A 22983-nucleotide genomic window follows, 5' to 3' on the forward strand; every position below is an offset into this window, starting at 1 on the left:
CCCAGTTTGTCTTTTACCCAGCTTGAAACAACATATAGGTCAGCCAAAAAGCAGGGATCCACTTTTTCAAAAATCCTCACTTCTAACGATCAAAAAAAAAAATCTCTGATAGGATTCTCAGGGATAACGTTGGAAGTCTCAATCACACCTGTCACCGTAGGTACTTTATCCTGGTCAGGCTCACTTCCAAACTCTGTCACTCCCTCCATGGTTACTTGTTGTAACAGTAGACATGCTCTCACACTGAGTAGTTGATCTGTACTCTTTAACACCATTACTAGGTATATAGTCAGAAGATGGAGATTTGAGCCTTGTGCATTTCTTCCCATTCTTCCATGTCTGTGTTATGACTCCGAAGCCTCCTCAGTCCTCTCTGGCCTCCTTTTGAAAAAGGTCAAAGGTAATTGAGGAGAGGGAAAGTGGACGAAGTGGACATCCCACTTTTTTAATAGAAAAACAACATTGGATGTTGCTTAAACCACATCAGGAGACCGACCCCTTTTGAGGCCTGGGAAAAATCTAGGAAATGTTGGTTTCTGAGTGTAGTTGGCCTTTAATTGAAAACGCACAGGCACTGTTTGGTTAGTGGTGTTTCTGTAGCACGTGAGATGAGTTTGCAAAACAAATGGCCACTGGATTGAAGCAAATAATCATATTCTGCCAGGTAGACATAGGCAACTTAATAGCTAGTTAACATTTGATTGAAATGGTTTTCTGGAATGCCTTTCCATCTACGAGAAGACAGTTAGGCCTATCATTAGCGTCGCTATATTTTTCCTGTTCCTTAATTGTTTGAAACCTGGACGTTTTACTTCATATTATGAGGCATGTTTTACCATAGCGTATAGCCAAAATCCCACCATAGAAACGTGGAGTCAATTATTTTATAACGACTTCCTCATACATTTTCCTGAAAAGCCAACTGTCATTTACTCCCGAGGTGTTGACCTGTTGCACCCTCTACAACCACTGATTATTATTATTTGACCCTGCTGGTCATCTATGAACGTTTGAACATCTTGGCCATGTACTGTTATAATCTCCACCCAGGTCAGAAGAGGACTGGCCACCCTTCAGAGCTTCTGCATTGCTTGCACTTTTTATTTTTTTTACCCCCTTTTCTCCCCAATTTCGTGGTATCCAATTGTTAGTAGTTACTATCTTCTCTCATCGCTACAACTCCCGTACGGGCTCGGGAGAGACGAAGGTCGAAAGCCACGCGTCCTCCGAAACACAGCCCAACCAAGCCGCACTGCTTCTTAACACAGTGCGCATCGGTCCACGGACCTCCCGGTCGTGGCCGGCTGCGACAGAGCCTGGACGTGAACCCAGAGTCTCTGGTGGCACAGCTAGCACTGAGAGGCAGTGCCCTAGACCACTGCGCCACCCGGGAGGCCCATTTGTATAGCACTTTTGACATCGGCTGATGTAAAAAGGGCTTTATACATTTGATTCTATTGGTTTTCTTTCTTTCATTGTCTAACAGCCAAGGCATTATCCTAGTCATATTAGCAACCCATGATAGTTGTTGCATCTTTAGACCTCCCCTCTTTCTAAATTTCTAACAGATATTACCATCTCTGTCCAGGAAACCGCTTGAATGTGCGATGTTTGGTGTTTACCTGGAAATTGCATTTTGGAACATTCCCACTGAGGCCTACTGCTGTGTGCACATTGCTGCACCTAAAATGTGAAGCAATAATAGTTTATCAACATTTTAAGCTAAACCTTCTGATATGTTCCATCGGCCTTATTAATTTATGCAGTGTATACCTCCACTACACTACTTTTATACGCATTATGGGGATTTTAAGAAGTGAGTATACGCAATGCACACTGACAAATAAGTGGATATAGGTGTATACCTGCATATACCCTACACTACTGCAGAGGACGGACTTTTGCCCAAATGAGAAAAGGCCAGAGAGAACTAGACAAATCAAGGCACACCACTTCCGTTAACACTGAAGAGAAAGGATCTTATTGGTTGCCGTCAAAGCTCAAAGGGTGTGGTTAAAATAAAAAGGTGTGCCCTCTGTTCTTTGAAATACTACTTCTTACAATACATGTCAAATCTGCCATGATCAGTATCTTTTAAGCAGAGAGCAGACTTGTTTGGAATGAACAGTGTGTTTGCAAGAATAGAGAAATGTATAGAACTTTATTCCATCTACATCACGTCAATAACGTAAATATTAAACTGTCATTGTTTTAGCCTAGTTTTACTGTCACTCTAAAAACAGGTATTTACACAAGCCTGTTACAAATTACATGTTAACAAAGGGTTAATGAGGGGTATGTGGTTAATTACCCTCTTATCCCAAGACACTTCAAAATATAACTATGTCAGCTAAAGCATGGTTCCCAGACATCCCCTGTATACATATCAAGCCACACTGCTACAATTTCTCCCCATTGTGGACACTCCTATGTCTGATAAGGTTACTCCGGAAGGGGAAGCTCTTGTAACATAGTTTGCACTTGAAGGGCCTCTCCTTGGTGTGAACTGTCTGATGCTCCTTCAAATAGTTTGCACGGGTGAAGTGCTTCCCACACGTGGCGCAGCTGTACGGCTTGTCGGCGTCTGCCCTAATATTTGGCTTGCCACGTTGTGACCCAATGACACCAGAGGAGGTGGAAGCAGGAGCTTTTGAGCTCCCTCCTTGACCTCTTGCCATCGTTTCGGTGTTGTTGGGATTGTGCGCTGTGTTATAGGCTAAGTACTTCTTGTGGTGAACACCTATCCTGACCCTGTCTGTATTGGTGGGGTAACCCTGAGGTAACCGAGGAAGGCTAGACCCGGGTCCAGTCCCAGTCCTTCTATGAACCCAGTCACAAGGCATTAGACGAGACTCTGAAGGAAAAGACAGGCTTCCTGATAGGCTACTACCAGGGGGGTCTCCCACCACTCGCTGTGAATGCTGAAGCCCAGGGTGACCTGCTCTGTTCATCATGGATACTGTGGTGTTTGTATCATAGGAACAGGAGGGTCTATCTCTATTAGCCCCAGGTCCTGCTTCATCCCTGCACTGAGACTGTGAAGAGAAGGGTCTGGGCTGCAGACTGGATCCCTGACTGGAGCCTCTGTCTCTCTGATGACCACCAGGACTGAGGTTGTTCAGTCCCTCTGTCCACTGGTTGTGTTCTGTGTGGTGGTGGAGTCTCTGTCCCTCGTGGTTCAGTCCTGGTTCAGACTCCGGAAGGAACAGTGACGGCTCCTGATCCAGGGTCCTGATCAGGGGCCAGGTTTTGTGACCAGCCGCTTCAGAGGTCCAGTCTCTCCCGCCAGCAACACCGGATATCAGCAGGTCCTCATGGACTGCAGACTATAAACACAAATTGTACAGAAAAGCATAAAGGTTTATATAAGTAACTCTTTGCTGTACACACAGAAACATGACATTATAAATGTCAACCACAGTCAAGCCCATCTCTAACAATGTGATTAAATTAAGGTAGCCTAGTGGTCAGAGCGTTGGGCCAGTAACCGAAAGGTTTCTGGATCGAATCCCCGAGTTGACAAGGTTACAAATCTGTTGTTCTGCCCCTGAACAAGGCAGTTAACCCACTGTTCCCCGGTAGGCCATCATTGTAAATAACAATTTGTTCTTAACTGACTTGCCTAGTTAAATAAAGGTTACATGTTTTTAAAAGTACCGAACAATATGGAGCCATTGGAGTTTATTATAGAAAATGGCCATATGTGTTGATTCAGGAATTAAGTATAATGGAAACTCAGTCCCTGCAATGACACAAAAATAATGGTCAAAGTACTTTGTGTGTGTGTGATGTATCTAGTGCCGTAGTGTAGTGGTAGTTAGTGCCTGCCTGCTTGCTACTTTCTACTTTCAGCTATTTGGTAGTATTCAGACCCCTTCCCCTTTTCCACATTATGTTACAGCCTTATTTTAAATGGATTAAGTTTTTAAAAAGTCCACAATCTACACACATTACCCCATAATAAAAAGTAAAAACAGGTTTAGAAATTGTTGCACATGTAAAAAAATATATATATATAAAACAGAAATAAATACCTTACTTACATAAGTATTCAGACACTTTGCTATGGCACTCAAAATTGAGCTCCGGTGCATCCTGTTTCCATTGATCATCCTTGATGTTGCTACAACTTGATTGAACTCCACCTGTGGTAAATTCAATTGATTGGACATGATTTGGAAAGGCACAGATCTGTTTATATAAGGTCCCACAGTTGACCATGCATGTCAGAGCAAAAACCAAGCAATGAAGTCGAAGGAATTGTCCGTAGAGCTCCGAAACGGGATTGTGTCGAGGCACAAATCTGGGGAAGGTTACCCAAAACATTCTGTAGCAATGAAGGTCCCCAAGAATACAGTGGCCTCCATCATTCTTAAATAGAAGACTTTGGAACCACCAGACGCTTCCTAGAGCTGGCCGCCCTGACAAACTGAGCAATCAGGGGAGAAGGGCCTTGTTCAGGGAAGGTGACCAAGAACCAAATGGTCACTCTGACAGAGCTCCTCTGTGAAGATGGGAGAACCTTCCAGAAGGACTCTCAAAACATGAAACAAGATTCTCTTGTCTGATGAAACCAAGATTGAACTCGTTGGTCTAAATGCCAAGTGTCATGTCTGGAGGAAACCTGGCACCATCCCTACGGTGAAGCATGGTGGTGGCAGCATCATGCTGTGGGGATGTTTTTCAGTGGCAGGGACTGGGAGACTAGTCAGGATTGAGGGAAAATGAATGGAGCAAAGAACAGAGAGATCCTTGATGAAAACCTGCTCCAGAGTGCTCAGGACCTCAGACTGGGGCAAAGGTTCACCTTCCAACAGGACAACGACCCTATGCACACAGCAAAGCCAATGCAGGAGTGGCTTCGGGACAAGTCTCTGAATGTCCTTGAGGTGCCCAGCCAGAGCCCAGACTTGAACCCTATCAGACATCTCTGGAGAGACCTGAAAATAGCTGTGCAGTGACACTCCCCATCCAACCTGACAGAGCTTGAGAGTATCTGCAGAGAAGAATGGGAGAAACTCCCCAAATACAGGTGTGCCACGTTTGTAGCGTCATACCCAATAAGAATCAAGGCTGTAATCGCTGCCAAAGGTGCTTCAACAAAGTACTGAGTAAAGGGTCTGAATACTTCTGAATATTTCTGTTTATTTTTAATAAATGTGCAAAAATGTCGAAACCTGTTTTTGCTTGTCATTATGGGGCATTGCGTGTTAGTTGACGGGGGGGGAAACAATTCCATCCATTTTAGAATAAGGCTGTAACTTAACAAAATGTGGAAAAAGTCAAGGGATTCAAATACTTTCCGAATGCACTGTATGTAAGTCTCCCCTGCCAGTACATAGCCTCTCCACCACCAAGACTACTGTAGTGCAATACATCGTAACTGGGTATCGAGCGACCCCATATTAAACTACAGGGGATCTCGGAGCAGTAGTGGGTCCCAGAGACGAGTTGTGCAGTGAGCAGACATGCCCTGGCGCCCGTCAATCTCTAACCCACCTATGGGTTAAATAGCAGCAATGCATTGTGGAGTGCACGAAGGCAGGACACACATGTCCCTGACCATCCACTGGAGCTGAAGAAGCTTCCAGCCGCAACATTTACCGTGCCTCTGGGCCCTAGCTTTGGACGCAGAGACAGTGGGACTTTCTCAGTGCAACGGCTCTCCCACTATAATTAACTCACGCACAGGTAACTCATGCTAACATCACTTCTCTAGAGCCCTACAGTGGTGGGGGAATGGCGAATGGACAGGGAGAGATGTTCACTGGCAGTCGTAGCCATGAACCTGCATGTTGGCGGTCCAGGATATTGGCCGCTCATCTGCGTAACCAGGACAGAGAAAATGTGTGGCAGCACCCTGGATGTCTGAGCAGCCCTTTTAGGACAGCACTGTTCATTCTAACCTAGGGAAGGGGCTAGATAAGGTGCCCTAGTAATCTCTTGCTCTACTGAATCTGTCCAGCTTACCGTGGCTGGCAGATCATTCCCCAAACGGTAGAAACACAAGCAATATAAACAAAAAAGAAACAACAGGCAAACCGGTAAAAAATAAGCTCATAATAGCTGCTTGGAACGTTAGAACAATGGACAACATCCCGAGAGAAGAACTCCCTTGCTGTGCAGAGAACTGAGCAGATGTAAGATCAACATAGCAGCTCTGAGTGAAACAAGGTTAGCTGACGATGGCACCATCAGTGAATGTTTTTCTGGAAAGGGAAACCAAACGATGAGGATAGAATACATGGGTTGGGACTTGCCATGAAAACCAACCTTCACAGGCACCTGCAAGACTTCAGTAGTGGGCCCCAGACAAATTAAACAACTTCTTTACGCTCTTGGAGGACAATATAGTTCCCCCGACACGGCCAGCGACCAAAGTCTGTGGGCTCTCCTTCTCCGTAGTGTGTTTACGGACATATTCAATCAATCTCTATCCCAGTCTGCTTTACCCACATGCTTCAAGATGGCCACCATTGTTCCTGTTCCCAAGAAAGCAAAGATAACTGAACTAAATGACTATCGCCCCGTAGCACTCACTTCTGTCATCATGAAGTGCTTTGAGACAAGTCAAGGATCATGTCATTTCCACCCTACCTGTCACCCTAGACCCACTTCAATTTGCTTACCGCCCCAATCGGTCTAGACGATGCAATCGCCATCACACTGCACACTGCCCAATCCCATCTGGACAAGAGGAATACCTATGTAAGAATGCTGTTCATTGACTACATCTCAGCATTCAACACCATAGTACCCTCCAAGCTCATCATTAAGCTTGAGACCCTGGGTCTCGACTCCACCCTGTGCAATTGGGTCCTGGACTTCCTGACGGGCCGTCTCCAGGTGGTGAAAGTAGGAAACAAAATCTACACTCCGCTGATCCTCAACACTGGGGCCCCACAAGGGTGCATGCTCAGCCCCCTCCTGTACTCTCTGTTCACCCACGACTGCGTGGCCATGCACGCCTCCAACTCAATCATCAAGTTTGCCCTCACTAACTTTTACAGGTGCACAATTGAGAGCATCCTGTTGGGCTGTATCATCGGCTAACCATGTGTATGTGACCAATAAAAATGTATTTTATTTGACTTACCCTCTGACATAAATGAGAGGCTAATAAAAATCAGGATTCCTCTCAACAAGACCAGACATGCCACAATAATCAGTGCTAATGCACCTACATTACCAAGCCCTGACAATATGAAAGAGCAGTTCTACTCATCCAACAACTCCCCGGAGTGACAATCTAATCATTGCTGGAGACTTCAATGCCAGGGTGGGCAAAGACGGCACCAACTGGCAAGGAGTGATTAGCAAATATGGAGTGGGAACCATGAATGGAAATGGGCTCCTGCTCTTGAGCAAATGCTCAGAGCATAGCCTCGCGATCATCAACACCATTGTCAGGCAAGCAGAGAAGTACAAAACTACATGAATGCACCCAAGATCCAAGCACCTGATGGATTATATCATTGTGCGACAGACCGACATTAAGGATGTCAAGATACCAAGAGCCATGCATGGCGAAGAGTGCTGCACATAGAATGGTCAGAGCGATCCTTGGTATGTACAGTGGGGGGAAAAAGTATTTAGTCAGCCACCAATTGTGCAAGTTCTCCCACTTAAAAAGATGAGGCCTGTAATTTTCATCATTGGTACACTTCAACTATGACAGAAAAAATGAGGGAAAAAAATCCAGAAAATCACATTGTAGGATTTTTTTATGAATTTATTTGCAAATTATGGTGGAAAATAAGTATTTGGTCACCTACAAACAAGCAAGATTTATGGCTCTCACAGACCTGTAACTTCTTCTTTAAGAGGCTCCTCTGTCCTCCACTCGTTAACTGTATTAATGGCACCTGTTTGAACTTGTTATCAGTATAAAAGACACCTGTCCACAACATCAAACAGTCACACTCCAAACTCCACTATGGCCAAGACCAAAGAGCTATATCTGGGGAGCACCATCTCCAAGGATGGCTCACTCGACCAAGAAATAACTAGCAGAATCCAGAAAGAAAGCCAGTCATTGTAAAGGCTGAGGAACAGAATACTAAACCATAACATCACTCTTTTCACAAAGGTGAAAATCTACAATGTGGTAGTCATCCTAACTCTGTTGTATGGCTGTGAAACTTGGACCCTGTACAGTCACCACACAGCTGGAGACATTCCATACACAATCTCTGAGATCTATTATGGGTATCCGGTGGCAAGACAAGGTCTCCAACCTGGAGGTACTGCATAAAGCTAACAGTACCAGCATTGAGACTAAGATCATTAAGGCACAGCTCCGATGTACAGGCCACATCATCAGGATTTTCTTTGTCAAGCTGCAGCAAGGGCACTAGAATATAGGCCGACCCCAAAAAGCGCTTCATAGACCACCTTAAACACAACCTCAAGTTTTGCAATATCCAGCCCAACCAACTCAGACATCGCCTCTACCCGATATCCACCTGGCACTCAAACGCTCACCGCTGTAGACAATTTAGAGCGGGACAGAAACATCTATCTGCAGCCAGAGCAAAGCATAATTCTTGCACAACCGCGCCCATAACACCACCAGAAGTACATGTCTGTCCCTCATGCCTCAGTTTGCTCTTCAAAACTGACTCCTGAGACACTGAAGAACCCACAATAAACCAAAATGACATCCACGAGTCGTCACCGTCGGACCACTAGAGAGAGGGAGAAGGAAAATTCAGTCCCTGCAATGATACAAAAATAGCCAAGGCAGTCGACACAGTTCACGTTGTATTTAACAAAATGGTCACACACTCACATAATATGAAGTACATTACTTTTATTGCACAAAACAATACATGACAAGTCGAATAACTTATCACTATGGTAACACTACCTTTTCTGTAAATCTGGTACCCTCGCTTTGATAAAAATGTATTTTAGAATACTTATGAAAAGGTTCAACATTACACACATCTTTACTACTTCATGTCAGGTAAACATGAATTAAGTCACTATCATTATCTGTCTATAAAACACCAGTATCAACCTAAAGGGACAAAGTTTGTTACTCTTCATCAGTGAAGCATTTTTATAGACACCATCAAATCAACCATCACCATATCCAGTCTGCCTCATCATCATCATCATAATAATAGAATAATAATACATTATATTTGGAGGACACCTTTCAGGGAAATCAAGGTAATCTTACATTAAACGTAGGCCTACATAAAATCAATAACTGTACAAAAGATCAAATCAAGTGCATCAATCAAATTAATATTTAAATAAAGGACCAGACAAAACAGGGCAGATAAAAAGAGGAGGGAGGAGTTGGGTAAAGGATATGGACCCGGTTTAGGGTGCGGGATAGGGGGACACATACAGGGCATTCGGAAAGTATTGGGACCCCTTTTTCCACACTTTGTTAGTTTAAAGCCTTGTTCTAATATTGATTAAATTGTTTTTCCCCCCTCATCAATCTACACACAATACCCAATAATGACAAAGGAAAAACAGGTTTGTAATTGTTTGGGTAACTAAAAAGTAACAGATATATTCCCTTTACATAAGTATTCAGACCCTTCACTCAGTACTTTGTTGAAGCTACAAGCTTGGCACACCTGTATTTAGGGAGTTTCTCCCATTCTTCTCTGCAGAGCCTCTCAAGCCCTGTCCGGTTGGATGGGCAGTGTTGCTGCACAGCTATTTTCAGGTCTTGTCAGAGATGTTTGATTAGGTTCAAGTCCGGGCTCTGGCTGGGCCACTCAAGAACATTCAGACTTGTCCCGAAGCCACTCCTGCGTTGTCTTGGCTGTATGCTTATGGTAGTTGTCCTGTTGGATGGTGAATCTTCGCCCAAGTCTGAGGTCCTGAGCGCTCTGGAGCAGATTTTCATCAAGAATCTCTCTGTACTTTTCTCCATTAATCTTGGCCTCGATCTCCCAGTCCCTGCCGCTGACAAACATCCCCACGGCATGATGCTGCCACCACCATCTTCACCGTAGGGATGGTGCTAGGTTTCCTACAGATGTGACCCTTGGCATTCAGGCCAATCTTCATTTCATCAGACCAGAGAATCTTGTTTCTCATTGTCTGAGAGTCCGTTAGGTGCCTTTTGGAAAACTCCAAGCGGGCTGTCATGTGCTTTTTACTGAAGAGTGGCTTCCGTCTGGCCACTCTACCATATAGGCCTGATTGGTGGAGTGCTGCAGAGATGGTTGTCCTTCTGGAAGTTTCTCCCATCTCCACAGAGGAACTCTGGAGCTCTGTCAGAGTGACCATCGAGTTCTTGGTCACATCCCTGACCAAGGCTCTTCTCCCCAATTGCTCAGTTAGCCCGGGCATCCAGTCTTGGTGGATCCAAACTTCTTCCATTTAAGAATGATAGAGGCCACTGTTCTTGGGGACCTTCAATGATGCAGAAATGTTTTGGTACCCTTCCCCAGATCTGTGCCTTGACACAATCCTGTCTTGGAGCTCTACAGACAATTTGTTCGATATGATGGCTTGGCTTTTGCTCTGACATGCACTGTCAACTGTGGGACCGAATATAGACAGGTGTGTGCCTTTCCAAATCATGTCCAATCAATTGGATTTACCACAGGTGGACTCCAATCAAGTTGTAGAAACATGTCAAGGATGATGAATGGAAGGATGCACCTGAGCACAATTGTGTCTCCTAGCAAAGGGTCTGAATACTTATGTAAATGTGATATATTTTGTATTTTTTGTATGTGCAAAACATTCTTAATTTGTTTTTACTTTATCATTATTGGGTATTGTGTTAATGAGATTTAAAAATATATATATATTTTTTTTTACAAGGCTGGAATGTAACAAAATGTGAAAAGTCAAGGTCTGAATACTTTCAGAATGTACTGTAGGTGCCTTAAGAAAGTATTCATACCCTTTGACTTATTCCACATTTATTTGTGCTAGTCTGAATTCAACATTGATTAAATACATCTCACCCATCTACACACAATGCCCCGTAATGACAAAGTTAAAAACTGTTTTTAGAAATGTTTGCAAATTTATTAAAAAATAAAGTACAGAAATCGAATTTACATACGTATTCACACCCCTGAGTCAATACTTTGTAGAAGCACCTTTGGCAACGATTACAGCTAGAGTGTTTCCGGGTAAGCCTTTAAGAGCGTTTCACACCTGGACTGTGCAAAATTTTTCCAATATTCTATTCAAAATTCTTCAAGCTCTGTTGAATTGGATGTTGTTCATTGCTAGACAACCCATTTTATGTCTTGCCATAGAACCCAGCCACTCAGGAACATTCATTGTCTTCTTGGCAAGCAACTCCGGTGTATATTTGGCCTTGTATTTTAGGTTATTGTCCTGCAGAAAGTTGAATTAATCTCCCAGTGTCTGGTGGAAAGCAGACTGAACCAGGTTTTCCTCTAAGACTTTGCTTGTGCTTAGCTCTATTCCGTTTATTTTTATCCTGAAAAACTCCCCAGTCCTTAAAGATTACAAGCATACCCATAACATGATGCAGCCACCACAATGCTTGAAAATATGGAGAATGGTACTCAGTAATGTACTGTATTGGGTTTGCCCCAAACACAACACTTTGTATTCAGGACAAAAGGTGAATTGCTTTGCCACATTTTTTGCATTATTACTTTATGCTTTTGTTGCAAACAAGATGCATGTTATGGACTATTTCAATTCTATACAGACTTCTTTCTTCTCACTCTGTCTATTAGGTTAGTATAGTGGAGTTACTACAATGTCGATGATCCATCCTCTGTTTTCTCCTTTCACAGCCAGCTACTGGGATTTTTGCCCATTCTTCAAGGCAAAACTGCTCCTGCACTTTCAAATTGGATGGGTTCCGCTAGTGTAGAGTAATCTTTAAGTCATACCACAGATACTCAATTGGACTGAGGTCTGGGCTTTGACTAGGCCGTTCCAAGACATTTAAATGTTTCCCTTTAAACCACTCGAGTGTTTCACTTGCAGTATGCTTAGGGTCATTGTCGTACTGGAAGGTGAACCTCCGTCCCAGTCTCAAATCTCTGGAAGACAAACAGGTTTCCCTCAAGAATTTCCCTGTATTTAGCACCATCCATCATTCCTTCAATTCTGACCAGTTTCCCAGTCCCTGCCTATGAAAAACATCCCCAAAGCATGATGCTGCCACCACCATGCTTCACTGTCGGGATGGTGTTCTCAGGGTGATGAGAGGTTATGGATTTGCGCCAGTCATAGGGTTTTCCTTGATGGCCAAAAAGCTCAATTTTAGTCTCATCTGACCCGAGTACCTTCTTCCATATGTTTGGGGAGTCTCCAACATGCCTTTTGGCAAACACCAAACATGTTTGCTTATTTTTTTCTTTAAGCAGTGGCTTTTTTTTCTGACCGCTCTTCCATAAAGCCAAGCTCTGTGGAGTGTACAGCTTAAAGTGGTCCTATGGACAGATACTCCAATCTCCGCTGTGGAGTTTGCAACTCCTTCAGGGTTATCTTTGGTCTCTTTGTTGCCTCTCTGATTAATGACCTCCTTGCCTGGTCTGTGAGTTTTGGTGGGCAGCCCTCTCTTGGCAGGTTTGTTTTGGTGCCATATTCTTTCAATTACAAAAAAAATGGATTTAATGGTGCTTCGTGGAATGTTCAAAGTTTCGGATATTTTTCATAACCCAACTGAACTGTACTTCTTCACAACTTTGTCCCTGAACTGTTTGGAGAGCTCCTTGGTCTTCATAGTGCCGCTTGCTTGGTGGTGCCCCTTGCTTAATGGTGTTGCAGACTCTGGGGCCTTTCAGAACAGGTGTGTGTGTGTGTATATACTGAGATCATGTGACAGATCATGTGACCCTTAGATTGCACATTCTTTGAAACAAGTAATTTTTTTCATCTTCACTTCACCAATTTGGACTATTTTGTGTATGTACATTACATGAAATCCAAATAAAAACCTATTTAAATTACAGGTTGTAATGCAACAACATAGGAAAAACGCCATGGGGTACAAATACTTTTGCAAGGCACTGTAAATGTTCTATTTAATCCTGTAACACAACAACATGTGGAAAAAATCAAGTGGTGTGAACTGAATACTTTCTGAAGGCACTGTAGGTATACTGATAAGACACGGGGGTGGGGGGTGGGGGGTTAGGAAGGACAGAGTCAATGATAGGCTATAGGTTATAGGCATCCTTGAAGAGGTGTGTTTTTAGGATGTTTTTGAATGAGATGACTGAGTCTGCATGTTGTATGTTTGGGGTGTGTGCATTCCAGAGCCTGGTGCAGAGCAGTTGAAGGTTCAGGCAACTATGGTGGAGAGGCGGCAGGTAGCCTAGCGGTTAAGAGAATTGGGCTGGTTACCGAAAATGTCGCTGGTTCCAATCTTTGAGCAGACTAGATAAAACATCTGTCAATGTACCCTAATTGCTCCAGTATCGCCGTCAATAATGGCTGATCCCTGCCCGTGACACTCTCCCAGGGTGTTTGAGGGCGTTGGGAAATTTAAAAAAAACACACATTTCCATTTCACATCTCACACTGGTTAACCACTAATACATGCAGTGAAACAGGACAAATATAAGCACCCTCTATTTGACCTGTGAATGGGGGGGTGACATGTAAAGAGGAGGAGCAGAGGGGGCACATGCTGGGTGAAGGTCAGAGAGGTAGGTGGGTGCCAGGTTGTGGGGGGCTTTGTAGATGAGGAGGAGAATCCTTAGAAGTTAATACGGGATTGCACAGGGAGCCAGTGTAGATTGATGAGGATTGGTATAATGTGATCGGTTGATCTGGGTGAGGATTCTGGCAGCAGAGTTCTGGACCAGTTGAAGTCTGTTGGTGAGTTTGGGAGGGAGAGTGTTGCAATAGTCCAAACGGGAAGTGACGAGGGCATGGATGAGGGTTTCGGTCCAAAGTGACCCCAAGGCTTTTGACTTGTGTTGACAGAGGGACCGTAAAAACTATCTATGGTGATGCTGAGGTTGTACTGGGCATTGTAAGTAGGTGTTGGTGAATGTCATGGATTTTCAGGAACTTGTTGCACTGTTTGGGGAAGGAGTCTGCAGGGAAGTTGTCAGGAGACTGAAGTAGGCGGTTCACTGTGGAGAAGATAACTTTTGGGTTGTTTTTAAACAGAGTTGATGTCGGAGTAGTAAAATGTTCTTGCAGCTGAGAGGGCGTTCTCATATTTTAACAGATGATCTTTGTATGTTTGAGAATTAACTACTAGACCAGTCCCCTTGCAGACGTCCACTGGCTTTTAACTGGCGTAGCTCGGGGGTGTACCAGAAAGCAGTGTGGGTGAAGGAGACTGAGCGGGTTTTGAGGGGAGCGAGGGTATCCAGGGAAAAAGGCAGTCATTGCAGTTAGTGATGAGGTCAGGAGGGGACTAGGAGTAAGAACTGGGGTATGTATTAATAAGGCTCATGAGATCAGTGGGGTTTATGTCACCATACTCATTCTTTCCTCAGTTCACCTCATCCAGTTCCCTAATACATCCAAAACCAACAGAATTATCTACAAACAAACGAACTAGTACTACATGTCACTATACTCTATACATGGGCCGTGTGCATTTTCTGCTGGTGTATCCTGAGGTAGCTCCTCTCTGAGAACCTCTTCCTGCAGTGAGTATAGGCAGACATTCTCCCGTATAGACCTTAAGATGCATCTTCAGATGGTACTGGTGGGAGAACCTATTCTCACACTGGGGCAGCTGTAGGATTTCTCCCCTGTATGGACCCTCTGGTGCCGCTTCAGGTGGTGCTGGTGGGAAAACCGCTTCTCACACTGGGGACAGCTGTAGGTTTTCTCCCCTGTGTGGACCCTCTGGTGCCTCTTCAGGTTGAACGAGCGGGAGAAACTGGCATGGCACAGGTGGCAGCCAAATGATTTCTCCCCCGTGTGCATCCTCTGGTCGAGCTGCACCTGTTTGGGGAAATTGAAAGCTTTCCCACAAAATGAATACGAAAACCGCTCCTCCTTGCCACCGGATCTACTGACAGCGTCACTACTACTGTCATTTGTCAATGGGCTTGTGTAGCCATTTAGTGTTGAGGCACTGGCATTGTCTGAGTTCTGGTTTAACATTAGGAGAGTGTGAGGAGGATGAAGGCCAGGGACTGTCTGTGTTGTCGCAGGGTCCATGTTCCAGTTGATAGATCCTATAGAAGGCAGGCTGAAGGCAGCACCTGTTAGGGGGTTAACCTGAGGCGCCATCAGTCTCTCTGAATCACAATTATAGGAGCAGGACGGAGCATCGCTAGCCGCATCTGTGTCTGTTTTCTCCTGCCGCATAGGGACACCTCCCCGTCCCTGCAGACCAAATCTACGCCTCACCCTGGTCTCAGCCAGTCTGTTGTCATGGAGACTAAATTCAGACGTGGTTTTGTGTTCGACTCTCTGTTTCTGGTTAACAGTGTTGTTCCCCAGCCCAGAGTTGAGGACGCTGTCCCATCCACTGACCTCCACTATGTTGTCCCGCGGGCCCTTAGCTGCATCCGTCTGGGTCTGTGAATCCAAGATGGCTGCCCAGTCTCCTCTGTCATCCTCTAGCCAACCACCTGCAGAAAAATAAACATGGCAGAAAATAAACATGGCAGAGAACTCTAAATATGGAGTTTTTTTCTCTCAATTATCTGGTCAAGTTCATACATATAATGTGTTTTTGTATGTAAACATAAGTTGTATTGATTTCATTTTATGAAAGACAAAATCATAGCCAGGTGCATCACTATTCCCATTGAAGATCTATTACTGTATGTAGGCTATATGTATTTCTCTCTTACCTTGCTCCCCCATCTTTAGTCCACTCAGCAGGTCAATGCTCTCTGGTTCATCTTCTATTGTCTCCTCTTTGACCAGCAGCAGATCAGGCTTCCCATCTTCCATGTCTACTGGCTGTAAGAGATACAGAGTGAGAGGATGTTGGATCAAGAATGAGGGATTGCTATGAGTATTATGCAAACATGTTAGTTGATTTGATTACTTGAAACGCTTTAATGGTTTGATCATTTAAAGGCATGGTCCCACACTTAAGACAAAATGAATCAAGACCTGGGCCCGTATCAACAAAGCATCTAAGTGTAAGAGTGCTGATCTAGGATAAGGTCCCCACCTGCCTATATAGTTTTATTCATTAGGATCTAAAAGGCTAAACTGATCCTAGATCAGCACTCCTACTCTGAGAGGCTTTGTGGATACAGGCCCTGACCTAATACCATTCAGACAGAAGTTCACAGTGGGCTCACCTCAGTGAGACTGTGTGTGGTCCTGTGCTGCTCAGCTGGTTCCTCGGTGGGTTCAGGAGGAGGTATAGTCTGGTTGTCCTCCATGACCATGGTCCCCTCAGGGTTGCCCAGACTCTCCTCACACCCCTCCTCCTTCACCAGCAGCACCTCTGGACCCTCCTCCTGGAAGAGACAGGTGATAGAGATTACACAGACATACTGTATACTCCCTCAGGTACGTACACACAGATTAAACATGGAGTGTTTACCCATCCTCACTACGTTTGAGTCCTATACTGTAGTTACATAATGATTTCATTGTTTTTAAACCCATCATATCATGGTGGACATATAGTCATCATCAGACAAGCCTGACTAAACTATTTTGTCGTGTACAGTAGGTGTTTGTTTGTGTGGTTATGTGAAGGTATATTTAAGTGTATATTGGTTATAAAGCGCTGTCGTGTTTATGCAGAATAGGGTGAGATCAGTTTTAAATACACCATATGAAAACCACACATACGCATGTCTCAACAAAAAATGTGCATGAACTTGATAAACTGCAGGGGGTGTGGTATATGGAGGGCGTGGTATATGATCAATATACTATGGCTAAGGGCTGTTCTTATGTACGACGCAACGCGGAATGCTAGGACACAGCCCGTAGCCGTGGTATATTGGCCATTTATCACAAACCCCCGAGGTGCCTAATTGCTATTAGAAACTGGTTACCAACGTAATTAGAACAGTAAAAATACATGTTTTGTCATAACAAATGGTATACCATGGCTTTCAGCCAATCAGCATTCAGGGCTCGAACGACCCCGTTTATAATAGGCTATAGGAAGTGCATGCTCGGAGAAGCACAGGAAAAAGTTACACGTCAAACTTCGTTCCCGAGTTTTTGTGCTGCTGAGATGGTGAAAATAAAACGAGGCTGCACTGCATTACACACTGCAATTGATATTCCAATCATGAGCCCTGCTCTGCTCTTGCTGATGTAAACATGTTTGTGCTGTCTATCTAATGGCTGTGCTGTGTATGGTGGCACTTTGGGAGGCAAGTCAAAGGCTTCTTCAGATGTTTTTTTATTTGTCCAAAAAATGCAATATACTGTACTTGTGGAGGGACTGTTAAAGGGTGGACCAAGTGCTATAGTAGGAGTTGACTGTACTGATAGTGACACCGTTGTCTGTGGTGATAGTTAAGTGTGGAGCGGACCGTACTGATAAATGCATAGATCTGAATAACGTGACACAACAGATGATAAATGAAAATAATGCTGTTGAACCACCAAATCTGAAACAAATTGTATGAGGGTGGCAGGGATGTTGGGGAGGATCAGAAAGTTAAGAATCATCCCATTTAAAAAAAAAAAAAATGTTATTAAATACATTTTTGGATTATCATGCTATTTCAATGGCGAAACATTTGACTTCCAATTTTGGGAGGAAGTTGCCAAAAACTTTGCAATGGCAAATTGGAAAACCCACTGTCATTAAACATAGTGTCAAATGGTAGGAATATGTGTTACAATAATAGAGGTCATATTTAGACATTCTATTGCTCGTGACAACAAGGTGAAATTGAACAAAATGGTACAAACAGAGAATGTATATGAGGCTCAGCTACAAAACCTATTGCCTGTAGAGAGTTTAAATGAGGGAATGTCAACTGCTCAGAGAAGACCCTCAGACTGCCAACTTAATATGCAAAATGGACACACTTTTGAGGATAAAGATGCATCCAAGAGTGTCAGCGGTGCATACTACCACTTAGAGACAGAAAGTTGTGGTAGAGGTTTATCAGATGAGGAAATCATATAGTGGAGGGCACCAATATCTATAGTTGTATATAATATCGATTTGAGCGAGGCATTTTGTGATATTGGTTTATTCTTCCTTTTAACCTACACTATTCTCAAAAAAAAACATACATGACTGCTTAGCATACTTCAAAAAACTATCAATAAAACAAAAACGGGTTGCTTAGCCTACTTAATTATCTGCTGATGGACCGTCAATTGTGGATGGGCTTCTCATTGTATTCAATCTGGTTAGGTAGGTTTATACCACCAGAACACACCTGGCCACATGGGCAAGCCGCAAGCAGTTGTCTGGACTTTGAACAATCACAGTTTCAAAGTATTTTCTACAAACCAATATCAATATCAGAATAAAAACATTTCCATTTCGGGGGTTCCCATCACTAATTCAGTGGATTTATTCTGAGGGATCGCAACAAATGAATGTATCATAACGTGGGTTAAATTCATTGTCTCTGCCGAAACATTTGCCAGTTTGTCCGCGCATGCTTGGAGTACACATCCTGGTAATCCATCTGGCCCCCTGCGGCTTTGTGAATGTTGACCTGTTTAAAGGTCTTGCTCACATTGGCTACCGAGAGCGTTGTCACACAGTCATCAAGAACAGGTGGTGTTCTCGTGCATGCTTCAGTATTGCTTACCTCGAAGCGAGCATAAAAGGCATTTAGCTCGTCTGGTAGGCTCGCGTCACTGGGCGGCTCGCGTCTGGGTTTCCCTTTGTAGTCCGTAATAGTTTGCAAGCCCTGCCACATCCGACGAGCGCCAGAGCCGGGGTAGTAGGATTCAATCTTAATCCTGTATTGATGCTTTGCTTGTTTGATGGGTCGTCTGAGGGCATAGTGGGATTTCTTATAAGCGTCCGGATTAGTGTCCCGCTCCTTGAAAGCGGCAGCTCTAGCTTTTAGCTAGATGCGGATGTTGCCTGTAATCCATGGCTTCTGGTTGGGATATGTACGTACGGTTACCGTGGGGACGATGCACTTATTGATGAAGCCGATGACTCAGGTGGTGGTGGTACTGTATACTCCTCAATGCCATTGGATGAATCCCAGAACAAATTCCAGTCTGTGCTAGCAAAACAGTCCTGTAGTGTAGCATCCGCATAATCTGACCACTTTGAGCAAGTCACGGGTACTTCCTGCTTTAGTTTTTGCTTGTAAGTAAGAATCAGGAGGATAGAATTATGGTCAGATTTGCCAAATGGAGGGCGAGGGAGAGTTTTTTTTATGGATCTCTGTGTGTGGAGTAAATGTGGTCTATTGTTTTTTTTCCTCTGGTTGCACATGTGACATGCTGGTAAAAATGCGGCAAAATGGATTTAAGTTTGCCTGCATTAAAGTCCCCGGCCGCTAGGAGCACCGCTTCTGGGTGAGCATTTTCTTGTTTGCTTATGGCCTTATAGAGTTGGTTGAGTGCGGTCTTAGTGCCATCATAGGTCTGTGGTGGTAAATAGATGGCTACGAATAATATAGATGAGAACTCTCTTGGTAGATAGTGTGGTCTACAGCTTATCATTGGGTACTCTACCTCAGGCGAGCAATACCTCAAGATTTCTTTAATATTACACATTGCGCACCAGCTGTTATGGACAAAAAGACACACACACCCATCCCTCGTCTTACCAGACAGCTTCTCTGTTCTTACAAAAGCTTCTCTGTTCTGCCGGTGCATGGAAAATCCCGCCAGCTCTATATTATCGGTGACGTCGTTCAGCCACGACTCAGTGAAACTTAAGATATTACTGTTCTTAATAATTAATGTGCCATTGGTAGGGTAATCGTAGGTCATCAATTTTATTTTCCAATGATTGCATGTTAGCAATTAGAATGGATGGCAGTGGGAGTTTACTCGCTCGCTTAAGAATTCTCAGAAGGCAGCCCGATCTGCGTCCTCTTTTCCTCCGTCTTTTCTTCACGCAAAAGACTGGGATTTGGGCCAGTTTCCGGGAGAGCAGTATATCCTTCTCGTTGGACTCGTTAAAGGAAAAAGCTTCTTCCAGTTCGTGGTGAGTAATCGCTGTTCTGATGTCCAGAAGTTATTTCCATTCATAAGAGATGGTAGCAGCAACATTATGTACAAAATAAGTTTCAAAAATAAGTTAAACAACACAAACAAAACTAGCACAATTGGCCAGGAGCATGTAAAACGTCAGCCATCCTCTTCAGCGCCATCATAACAAGCTCCCCTATGGCAGATAAATTAGGATGTACATGTAAGCAAATGAAAAGCTATGCATAGCCTTTCTGAAATAAACGGGCCAAATTTGATGTACTGTAACTTTTAATGTTACACTACAGTGCCTTTCAAAAGTATTCACCTGCCTTGGAATTTTTCCTATTTTGTTTCATTATTTTTTTTAAATGGAAAGAATATGGCACCACAACAAACCTGCCAAGAAAGGGCCGCCCACCAAAGTCTCACGGACCAGGCAAGGAGGGCATTAATCAGAGAGGCAACAAAGAGACCAAAGATAACCCTGAAGGAGCTGCAAAGCTCCATAGCATAGAATGGAGTATCTGTCCATAGTACCACCTTAAGCCGTACACTCCACAGTGCTGGGCTGTACAGATGAGTGGCCAGAAAAAAGCCATTGCTTAAAAAAACATAATATGTTGGCCAAAAGGCACGTGGGAGACTCTCCAAACATATGGAAGAAGGTACTCTGGTCAGATGAGACCAAAATTGAGCTTTTTGGCCATCAAGGAAAACGCTATGTCTGGCACAAACCCAACACCTCTCATCACCTTGAACATCATCCCTGTCGATGTTTTTCCATCGGCAGGGACTGGGAAACTGGTCTGAATAGAAGGAATGATAAATGGTGCTAAATGCATGGAAATTCTTGAGGGAAACCTGTTTCAGTCTTCCAGAGATTTGAGACTGGGACAGAGGTTGACCTTCCAGCAGGACAATAACCCTAAGCATACTGCTAAAGCAACACTCAAGTGGTTAAGGGGAAACATTTAAATGTCTTGGAATGGCCTAGTCAAAGCCCAGACCTCAGTCCAATTGAGAATCTGTGGTATGACTTAAAGATTGTTGTACATCAGCGGAACCCATCCAACTTGAAGGGGCTAGAGCAGTTTTGCCTTGAAGAATGGGCAAAAATCCCAGTGGCTAGATGTGCCAAGCTTTCGAGACATACGCCAAGAGACTTGCAGCTGTAATTGCTGCAAAAGGTGGCTCTACAAAGTATTGACTTTGGGGGGGTGAATAGTTATGCACGCTCAAGTTTTCATTTTTTTTGTATTTCTTGTTTATTTCACAAAACATATTTTGCATATTCAACGAGGTAGGCATGTTGTGTTAATCAAATTATATAAACCCCAAAAAAATTGATTTTAACTCCAGGTTGTAAGGCAACAAAATATGAAAAATGCCAAGGGGGGTGAATACTTTCGCAAGCCACTGTATGACACCAACCTCAATCACGATAACATGCTGGGTTGAGGTTCCACTCCCCTCATCAACAGCTAAGGGTTGGTCATCTCTCCACGTATTGTGTCCTGCTGGCTTCACAAAGCTCCTGTGGTCTCCAGTGAGATGTCCTTCACCTGAGAAAATTATTGGGGGAAAAGGGGTGCTTAAGTTTGGTACTGTCAATACTCAACACTATATGGTACACTATCACTATTGACACTGTCTAACAATTGGCAAGGATAAGGTTACACTTCTCATAACTTCTTGATATACTATGATTGATTGACTGTTCCATGCAACACATTCTTTTGGAGTATGATAATTCAACATTCAGTTTATCAATAATATACTTAGAATATGATCTTGTCTTTGTGCAATAATCATTTGTTCTTAATTGGTCTGCTTAGTAAAACAAAGGTAAAATAAAGTTGTGCAAGATGGGGTTAGTATTGCATACTATCCAAAAACTGTCCAAGACCCAATTCTGGACAACACATCTGAACACATACGCAGAGGAGAACGGGGCGACAGGCCCCGCAGCATCCTCATTCTAAAAAAAATGTACCCCTTGCCGTTCCTCTGTATCGGTCGAGGATCTTGACACCACTGGGACGACTGGCGAGGGCGCGCTCTCGGATTGTCCTCTCTGCGCGCTCCCGTGCCACCTTCAGTTCCATTAGCTGTAGTTTCCTCCTCAATGCCCTGTTTTCTTTTTGGCTTTGAGTTATTTCCAAACGAAACACTGCATAGTCGTCGTCTACGAGTTTACAGATATCTGCCACGGCTGAATTCGCTAGAACCTCCATGATGGAGGCTATTTGAGTGTGGAAAACCATACAGTTAGCCATTGTTACGTTTAGCTAACGTTAGCAACTAGCTAGCTAGCGTTACCTAAATAACGTCTATCAACCAAGTCCTGTCTCCAACGCGAATTAAATACAACATTGGGTAAGTATGTGATGCTGTGCAGTTAAATTATTCATATTTTTAGTTCCATCATGTTAATAAACATCTAAATAACAACAATAAAAACGCTGACGTGGAAGTTGTTCTTTGTCATTGTTTACTTCCGTTTACACTCTTCTTCTTGTGCGTTTCCAGCAGACTAGTCGCTGTATTGCTGCCTTTCTCAGGTCAGAGTGCGAATTACACATTTAAATACACTACATTACCAAAAGTATGTGGACACCTGCTCATCGAACATCTCATTCCAAAACCTTGGGCATTAATATGGAGTTGGTCCCCCATTGCAGCAATAATAGCCCCCACTCTTCTGGGAAGGCTTTCCACTAGATGTTGTAACATTACTGCGGGGAATTGCTTCCATTCAGCCGCAAGTGCATTAGTGAAGTCAGGCACTGATTTTGGCTGATTAGGACTCCAATTCATCCCAAAGATGTTCGATGGGGTTGAGGTCAGTGCTCTGGGCAGGCCATTCAAGTTCTTCCACATCGATCTCGACGAACCATTTCTGTATCGACCTCGCTTTGTGCATGGGGACATTGTCATGCTGAAACAGGAAAGGGCTTTCCCCAAACTGTTGCCACA

General features: G+C 43.8%; 1 protein-coding gene across 1 annotated transcript in view; it reads right to left on the reverse strand.

Moving 5' to 3' along the window:
• LOC115145752 (uncharacterized) overlaps window positions 1-22538 on the reverse strand; it is a 30861-nt gene extending 8323 nt beyond the window's left edge. The window contains exons 1-8 of the mRNA XM_065003335.1: window positions 22001-22538; window positions 21439-21569; window positions 16212-16373; window positions 15750-15861; window positions 15427-15524; window positions 4044-4145; window positions 2404-3326; window positions 1623-1683 (exon numbers count right to left, since the gene is read on the reverse strand). Of these exons, the coding sequence (XP_064859407.1) occupies window positions 1623-1683; window positions 2404-3326; window positions 4044-4145; window positions 15427-15524; window positions 15750-15861; window positions 16212-16373; window positions 21439-21569; window positions 22001-22283 (1872 nt within the window). The 5' untranslated portion in view covers window positions 22284-22538. The remainder of the gene's footprint in view (window positions 1-1622; window positions 1684-2403; window positions 3327-4043; window positions 4146-15426; window positions 15525-15749; window positions 15862-16211; window positions 16374-21438; window positions 21570-22000) is intronic.
• Window positions 22539-22983: the final 445 nt, after the last annotated feature.

Source organism: Oncorhynchus nerka, linkage group LG18 (genome assembly GCF_034236695.1).
Source record: "Oncorhynchus nerka isolate Pitt River linkage group LG18, Oner_Uvic_2.0, whole genome shotgun sequence".
In the NCBI taxonomy this organism is placed as follows: Eukaryota; Metazoa; Chordata; class Actinopteri; order Salmoniformes; family Salmonidae; genus Oncorhynchus; species Oncorhynchus nerka.